The sequence below is a fragment of the Bremia lactucae genome, linkage group LG3 (assembly GCF_004359215.1).
Source record: "Bremia lactucae strain SF5 linkage group LG3, whole genome shotgun sequence".
Lineage (NCBI taxonomy): Eukaryota > Oomycota > Peronosporomycetes > Peronosporales > Peronosporaceae > Bremia > Bremia lactucae.
Genome location: NC_090612.1, coordinates 4,400,653 through 4,409,015, shown reverse-complemented (window position 1 = coordinate 4,409,015; position 8,363 = coordinate 4,400,653). Strand labels below are relative to the sequence as shown.

The 8,363-nt window shown below is 43.5% G+C and overlaps 2 protein-coding genes across 2 annotated transcripts; one reads left to right on the top strand and one right to left on the bottom strand.

Annotated features, from left to right (window-relative positions):
• Positions 1 to 661: 661 nt before the first annotated feature.
• Positions 662 to 1,883, top strand: CCR75_006426 (uncharacterized protein; the record flags this gene model as incomplete). The annotated part of the gene is made up of 6 exons (XM_067964496.1): positions 662 to 761; positions 864 to 1,090; positions 1,159 to 1,260; positions 1,338 to 1,384; positions 1,454 to 1,571; positions 1,632 to 1,883. 6 exons carry the CDS (start codon positions 662 to 664, stop codon positions 1,797 to 1,799), a joined length of 762 nt encoding a protein of 253 aa, XP_067817548.1. The 3' UTR covers positions 1,800 to 1,883.
• A 1,672-nt stretch (positions 1,884 to 3,555) lies between these two features.
• Positions 3,556 to 4,635, bottom strand: CCR75_006425 (uncharacterized protein; the record flags this gene model as incomplete). Its single annotated transcript, XM_067964495.1, has 1 exon — positions 3,556 to 4,635. One exon carries the CDS (start codon positions 4,633 to 4,635, stop codon positions 3,556 to 3,558), a length of 1,080 nt encoding a protein of 359 aa, XP_067817549.1.
• Positions 4,636 to 8,363: the final 3,728 nt, after the last annotated feature.

Genomic DNA, 8,363 nt, shown 5'->3' with positions numbered 1-8,363 from the left:
TGCCCCGTTACATAAGTGGTGCGACACGTCACTTCACATAAATTAGTACGTGCAGAGGAAGACTCCCTTTAACACATTTGCTCTTAAAGAGGGTAAAAGTAAACTGTAGGTAATATTTGGGGAATATTACTTTAAATAGTAATATTTGGAAAGCTTACCCATTGGTAGATATAGGCCATTATATCTACTCGCTCCGCGGTCCAGTCAGCACTCGACGCGCGCAAACAGAGAGACAGATAAGAAAGGATGACTTCGAATCGCATCAATTCCAATAAATACTTTTCAGATAATTTATTAATAAACAACACTTAAGTGTTAATTTCATGTAACGATACACCCCGTTACCCAGATAAGGCCGTCAAGGTCGTCTGGTACGAAACGCCGCAAAAGGCAGCGAGCGGGCGGTGCTATCATATCGCCCCCTACCTGCTAAGCGAACATTAGCACAAAGTTTGCAGAAAAATTAGCCTACCCGACTGAGGGGATTTTACCAGATCACATTTTTTAACACATCAATATGTTATTATCATTTTTAATTATCACACACACATTTGGTAAAAGTGGCCTCCTAAGAAACAATTATTTGTTTGATTAAAAATGAGTTTTTGTAATCGACGAGTTTCAGAATTAGCGATTGTTGCAATCTGACAATTTCTTCAAAATGGCCGAGTTCCCAGCCGAGTTCCTGTCGCTAGAGGCGGACTTTGTGGACTGCAAGATGTCCATAAACAACAATATAAATACTATGTTACGCGAAGAAAGTGCGTAAAATGCATGAAGCACAACGCGAATTTTTCCCAGCGATGAACGCAAATTTGTGTCAACATTAAACAATTATTGTGCTTCCCACATATAAAATACAGGAAGCGCTGTCTCAAAAGCCTCCCAAATTGGTCAAGCCCAAGTCGTAGAAGCTCAGCGATGTGTAGGTAGTTGTACTATCCATTTGCAACAAGGTACTGTCCTGAGCAGACTGATAATTGGTGGTTTTGTTTTGCTCGCGGCAATGCCTTTAATGCGACAGATTAAGCTCATGACGGTGGAAGTGCGTGGCAGGCAGCCAATGTTAAGGAAAGCCATGCAGACGAAGGTAATATGTTACATTTTGTCAAGCTTTTAGGGAAGGAAGTTTAACGAATATTGTTAATATTGGTGCAGGTCAATTTGTATCGAGAAGAGTTGCAAGGGCTCATTCGTGACATAGAACGAGCGCAACTTATGGCAAAAGAAGGAAGCGCTGTCTCTAGCAAGAATAGCCAAGTTTGTGAAAAGAAGTCGAACTTTTGATGCTGTCATATGAATCATTTGAAGCTTATAGTGCACAAATTTATGAATAGGCTTCACACTACGAGCGCTTGACGAAAAGCACGGATCGACTGACCCAGTATGTTATTACAGTTGCTTTGTCACAAATAGCATTGTGAAGAGATGCCTCTAATTTTATCTGGTCTAGATCGTCCATGAAGCTGGAAGATACACATCGGATCGTAGCAGAGACGGAAGAGGTGGGAATTGCTGTGCTGGATACACTAGCCAGTCAGCGTGAAAGGCTTCTTGAATCCCATGATAAGGTGCCTGTAGAATAAATTTGTATTTAATCATTGAGACTCAAACTGGTGTCCCGTTCGTAGGTGCGCGAGACGGGTGCTATGCTAACCGAAGCGCGGCGATTATTGCAGCGTATGACGCGCCGAATCCTTACCAATACGATTGTTTTGTACACGACCATTTTTATTCTTGGCGTCGCGATTTGCTACGTACTCTATGCCGATTTTATTAGGACTTCGCGTAGGTTTTAATTCCATTGATAAGCTCAAGTAATTATTGCAAGATCTGTAACAATATTTTAATTGATGCAATAAATTCTTGTACCGTCATAAGAAGTCAGCTGGCATCGCGTCACATATTCGGCAACGGGAAAATCAAACAAGTAAAATAAAGCGTCTGTTAACTTCCATTAATGGGGAAAAAGATGGGACAAAATATTGAGCGTGACGAGTAAGCACAGCATGACTATGTAATTTGGACGACGAGTAACGTACACTACGACGGAAGTTTTAAGTATGGAATGCGAGCTAAAGAAGCAGCAAATATATTTGCTCGATGAGGAGGCACGACTGTTGCTAGCATTGGAAGAAGGCGGGACGAATTAATAACAAGGTGCGCAAAGTTTCGAGGAAGAAGGCATGGGACCTAATGTGGTTGACAAACGAGCTGTACGCTGCAGCAACGTTATTGATCGAGGTCTAATGGCCAATAATTTGCAGCGGATACTTTGAATGCCGAGATTGAACGACAGGAAGTAATGATGAAAGACATTGAGGTATAGGCTAAATAATCGCGTTTTGCAGCATGTCTCATTTAATCGGAGTAGCTCAAAGCGGACTGTCGGCTGCTGATTTTGCGAGAACGACCATGCAAGCGTGGGACTGGCGAGGCCGGAGGACATTGTCAAAGAATTGATTTTACTCGATTACGTGTTTCAGTAAACCAAGTAGCCAAGCCCAAGTGTATTATTAGCCAAACGTGGGCATTGACTTCAATTTGCAATAAAATACTTTTTTTGGATCCATCTATATTCAACCCTTTGGACAATTAAATGAGTAGTTTTTGTCATCGAAAATTGTGCTTTTAGCTTTTCTTGATAAGGAATTAGATTGCGGGTCAATAAAATGAAAGCTCGAATTTTTCTGCCGTATAGAGCAGTAAATGACCATAAATAAACAGTTGGTGTAATTTAGAAAACGGAAGTGTGGTTTAAAATTCGTGCTTTCTGCAAGCTCATTGCGATCCGGAACAAACCGCAGGCCAAAATGTGACTCTTCATCGTCAAGTAGATGTAAAAGTCGGTAGAATTCTGTGTACGACCAAAGCAATGCTGTTCATCGAGTGCTACATCACCCGCAGCAAATGAAGGTCTGGTATGTATATTGGAAGTCTCATGGAAGTCGAGGTATTGAATGACAGTAAAAGCTCGATCTCAGGCGATAGGATACTGTCACCGTAGTATATGCACACGACTTCAATTAAATCTTTTAAGAAGCTCGCATCTTGTATTGTCCATACCATCGAAACGGCCTGCAAATGGCAAGTTATCGACTTGACCGGCTCGTAACGTGCTTGCATGACCACAACAAGCGAACAGCAGCTCAAAAATTCTCAAACAATTAGTCGCTTATTATTCGGTTTACAAGGCGTGGTACCGCACAGATTGCATATAGCAAATATACCTATCGAAACTCAAAACTTACCTTTTCGTTGCAAGACTGTTGCAAGACTCTTTAATTGGCAACTTGAAGGCGTCCAAGTTTGTCAGTCGAGGGCAATGAAAAATGCATAGGAGAAGCCCTGCTTGCTTAAACTTTGCATTTTGATGCCGAAGTGTCGCTTCGGGCCAAGTTCAAGCTGTGATACGAGTGGATCAACCGGACTTGCAAGCGACAAAAACTACCAGCGCCGAGGTTTCAAACCCTTCATTATCAATAGACAAACCCACGTTATAAACGACTTATTTGGATTAATTATTAATCAGAAATAAAAACACAGCTCCTAATTTTACAGGTCGGTAAGCTCCATGAGGACCGTCTGAACGTCTCCATCGTACTGACATAAGAGCTCACAGCAACGTTCTTCGTCCACATGCGTAAGAACTTCTCGAATCACTTGAAGTTCTCGACTCCACTCTTCATCGGTCTCAGCAATTATATTCTCGCTATGACCCGTAGTATTAACAACGTCCCACTCGCGGTCGTCGTCGTCGCACAATGTGTCCGTATCCGACTCATAGACAGCCGCCGGCTCTTGTAACTCCTCAACATCTGCAGCGAGAATGAGTGCAGGGGGCTCTTCATCGCTATTATTGACTGTCATTTCTGCCACCAGCACTGGTAACTCCGTTTGTCGCAAATCTACGGTCTCGGCCACTTCGGCTGATGGCATCGAGGTCTGTTGATGGACAGAATGGGGCTTGGAAAAGGGCGTTGAATCAAATGCACTTCTTACGCCACTAGACGATCGTCGACGCTCAATACCAGCCGAAACGACCGAACTCGCTCGTCGAAATTGCGAGCTCATCCCGCTGCGAGCAGAGAGCAGTAATGTCCGCGTGTGGGCGGCCGAGATGCCCAGCGAGGCCCGACCGCGACCGAGCACGTCACTGTTTCGAATGTTGTTTATAGTGACACCCGCTTGCAAGATGGCTACATTAGCGAGGCGCACAAGAGGACAGCGGCCTGTTGAAGTCCGGTCGCTGTTTCGCATATACGTGGCAGCATCGCGTGCGAGCTCCATAATCTTTTGGAGTACAGGCGCCACGACTTTTTCTCGAAGTGAAATGCGCTGCAGAACACAAAAATGCAGGGTGCGCGGTGTGTCCTTGTCCTTGGGGCTCATTGCTAAAAAAACACGACAGGCCTCGTCAAACTCGAGCGTGTGCGATAGCGTGACGACGTCGCCTTCGTCGTCGCGGTAGACTAGCGTCCAGCACTTGTGTGCTAGTTGTGGAAACGTCTCTTGTACCTTTGCGAGCACTAATTCGTAGCTTAAATCGTCTTTAGGGCTTGATGACCGCAAGGAAATGGTCATTTCGTGGGTCTCGCCTGCGTAACTTAGTTGTAGGACGACGTTCTCATTCATTGTGGAGTCTTAATGGGGTGCAGTGGCTGCGGCTGGAAGATTTTAAAAGTGACTTGATGGAGGGGTGGGTAGCAAGGGGACTATGCGGTTGGGAAAAGACATGATATGAACAGGTATCCGCTGAGTAGTTTTGGCAGGGAAATGAAAGGTGAGAAGGTGTGGCCGAAACGGCATATCTATAGAAGGCATAGCGAGGAGTGGTATGTAATGCGGAGGATGGAATTTGACATGGCCAGGGCGCTCGCTTCAAGGTGGACCTTACCCCAAGTGCGATAAATCACCCTGAAGAGTCGGTGACTGAGACGATGTCAATGAGTCCAACCACTATAATGAAATTGAATGATATGAAATTAGGTTGCAACAGATGCAGCTGCCGGCTGATAATTTAGAACAGCGCGTTTGGCACGTATGAAATAGATGTACCGATAGTATTCATTAAGCGCCCCCAGCGTTTACGGTTACATGATAAGTAGCTAAAAGAACGCACCCGGAAGCCGTCGCTCGGCCGCTAATATCATATCGATGCTATAGCCAGCATTGCTTCGCAAGCAGAGCTATGAACAACAGCAGATATTGTTGTCCCAATTGCTGGTGGAGTAAATAAGCTTGAGCAGATCTCTGGATTAGAGTCTGGGCAATCTGCTATTTAATAAGTTAAACATTCAGTGTGTCGCCGCCATATGTACTCAAGTGCCGTCTTTAAAGTGATGTAACACTCAGCGCGCAGGTGAGTTTACCAAGGACTTACACCTTCTCACGCACAGCCGTTTATGCGTTCGAAATACTAAAATGCATACAACCTCTTGGCTCTTGTATTTGTGCCACTACAATCAGTTGCAACGTAGATGCATGGTCATATCAATAAAGCGCTCATTTTCTGATTAGATTACAATTTAAGTGAAAGGCTTTGATCGACAAATGTCTTACATCCAGAGATTCAGATTACGACTAGGTAGGTGATAGAGGAGAATCAGATTGTTGAGTATTACCAGTAAGATTTCTAGCCAGTGTTCACAGATGGAACATTAATACGCCTTCCAATCAACCCATTGCATAAGCTAAACTTCTTAACTGACTCCATTACTTTTCAATCGAAGCCAACACCCTTACGTTGCCAGATGGGCCAATTGACGTGAGAATGTTTTTGCAACGATAGACATCAGCACCTTCTTAATGGAATTTACTTTATCGTTTTTTACTTTATCATCAATTAATTTACTTCGCTTGTCGCACGGCGAAAATCGGATACCGCCTTATTTGCGCTTGTTACCTAGTACTGTGAGGACTATTGTAAGAATGGTCAAGCGATCGGCGCAGTTGGTAAGTAAACAACTATCAACTGCCACTGTCCTTTTCTTGCGTACGAGGGATCGCTTTTAATACATAATTCCATCATCATATTGACCGCTTTTGGGCTCTGGGGGCTCGAGCAATTCCTGACGATCGGGTGCAACACGGTGAAACTTTTCTTTCCTACGATGTGTGGCGACTTCTGCAACACCATTGGTAAACGATTGCAGGCATTTATATGCACCACTGCACTGTGACGCCTATCGGCTGCTTCCATCACGCCCACTTGGCTTTGCTATTAATTAATTTACTTTTAATTTTAGCAAGTTATAAGTCACGCTCAGCGTCACTAATTTGTTATAAGGACATGAATTTTGTCGCTTGCGCCTGCGCAGCAGTAAAGTGCAATCAATGCGATTAATGGAACGGGATAAAGTTGCCCTAATGTTACACAGTCCCTGTATAGTTCACTTAGTGTTCTTAAGGGATGGTCGATTACTAAATAACAGTAATTAGACCCAGCACTCGGGTGTGGTGTAACCTCTCATAATATGTTCAGCACTATTAAAAGCTAAATCAATATGAGCAGTTCCATATTTTGATCTTGATGTTTTTCTAGAATAAATACCTAATAGATCATATTTACCCCTCATAACATGATATTCGATTTTAACATATAAATTAAAATTTTCATTATGATATTTAAAATTATAGGTATAACATTTTTAATGACGGGATGTATCGTTACATGCAATTAACACTAAAAGGTTGTTAATTAATATATTATCTAAAAGGTATATAATATTAGCAGGATATTACCTTATCTAGTAATGTTCAGAATTCTTTTCCATAAATAGGTATAGACCATTATATCGATTTATTCCGCAGACTAATTAGCTGTAGGAGTAATCAAAGAGAGAATTACAGATAAGATAGAGATAAGAATTCAATTACATGTTTGGTATTAGATTATATATCAAGTTAGCATTTACAAAGATAGAAAAAAGAGACACTTAATTATATTAATACAGTTTTTATTTTACCCTCTTTAAACTAGTTACCTTAACAAGAAGTCTTCCTCTGCACGTACTAGTGTACGTGAAATAACGTAAGGCACCACTCGCAACTGAAGCAGTGCAAAGTGGGCTTGTACTGAAACAGTACAAGTCGTAGTGCCCCGTTACACCTGGTAGCACTTTGGAGTCCGTCCAAGGACCACATTTCCCACATCTAACATGGACATGTTAGATGATAGTGGGAATACGCATCACGTTTCCCCTGAAAGTTACTCCCTTCTAAGTGACATAGAAAGGACTGCGGTCGAACGAATGAGTTCGACCGTATGAAACGATGCAATCTTGGCAATGCTGTCCGATTTGGACAGAGATGCCCTCCATTCAACCATCGCCAAGTTCATACAACATGAATTTGACGAGATGAGGGAAAAGGTAGCCTTGGTGAATCAGCAAGGCTCTCAACAGGCAGAACTGTTAAGATACAACAGGTACAGACCCCTGTACCTGAGATGACGCAAACACGTCGTTCCGAAACTTTAAAGATTGACATCTCTAAGTATAGGTGAGTCGAAGAAGACTCCCTCTTGAGATGGTTTGTCGAGTTGGACGATGCCATAAGGGCACGTCACATTATCGACGAGCAAATGCAAGTCGCATTCGCTCAATCAAATTTGGCAGGTCGTGCCAAAACTCGGGCATTGGACCTTAAGTTGCGCGACCCATACGTCTTTGGGTCGCTAGAGGCTTTTAAATCCCGGCTCAAACAGACGTTTGAACCACCAAGGGCTGAGTTCAGAGCTCGTGTAGAGCTTCTGAAACTTAAGCAAGGCAAGCGTGATGTTCACGCATACGCCCAGCACATACGACTCTTAGCGAGTTGAATTACAAATAACCCAGTTCATGAACACACGTTGATTACGGTGTTCATGCAAGGTCTAACGGATGGTCCCGTAAAAGACCCACCTGTTCCACTTGGAGCTGGTTACGCTTGAAGAAGCAATATCCGTTGCGGAACAGGAGAACTTTAGCTTGAGACAGGCTCAAGCTAGTTCGTCATCATATCGTCATCCAAGACGACACGAGTTAGGAGGTCCAGAACCCATAGTCCTTTCTTACGTCGAAAGCGAGAGACCTTGCATTTCGAGCAATAAGCGATCACAGAAATGCCATCGCTGCCAAAAATTAGGACACTACGCTAGTAAGTTTGGTGCCCCACGCCCAACACCGAAAGGTACTGATCGTAATTTTGGACCGTATGCCAAAAAGGGCAACGGTCGCGGGTCCGACGTTGTTGCGAAATCGCAACAGCGAAGCGGACCGCCAAAAACGGTCGGGTTCAGTAGGGGCGCAGCGCCCTACTGATCCAGCAACCTCAAGAGAATTTGCGAATCTCTTGACTAAAGTTGCTCCAGACACACAATC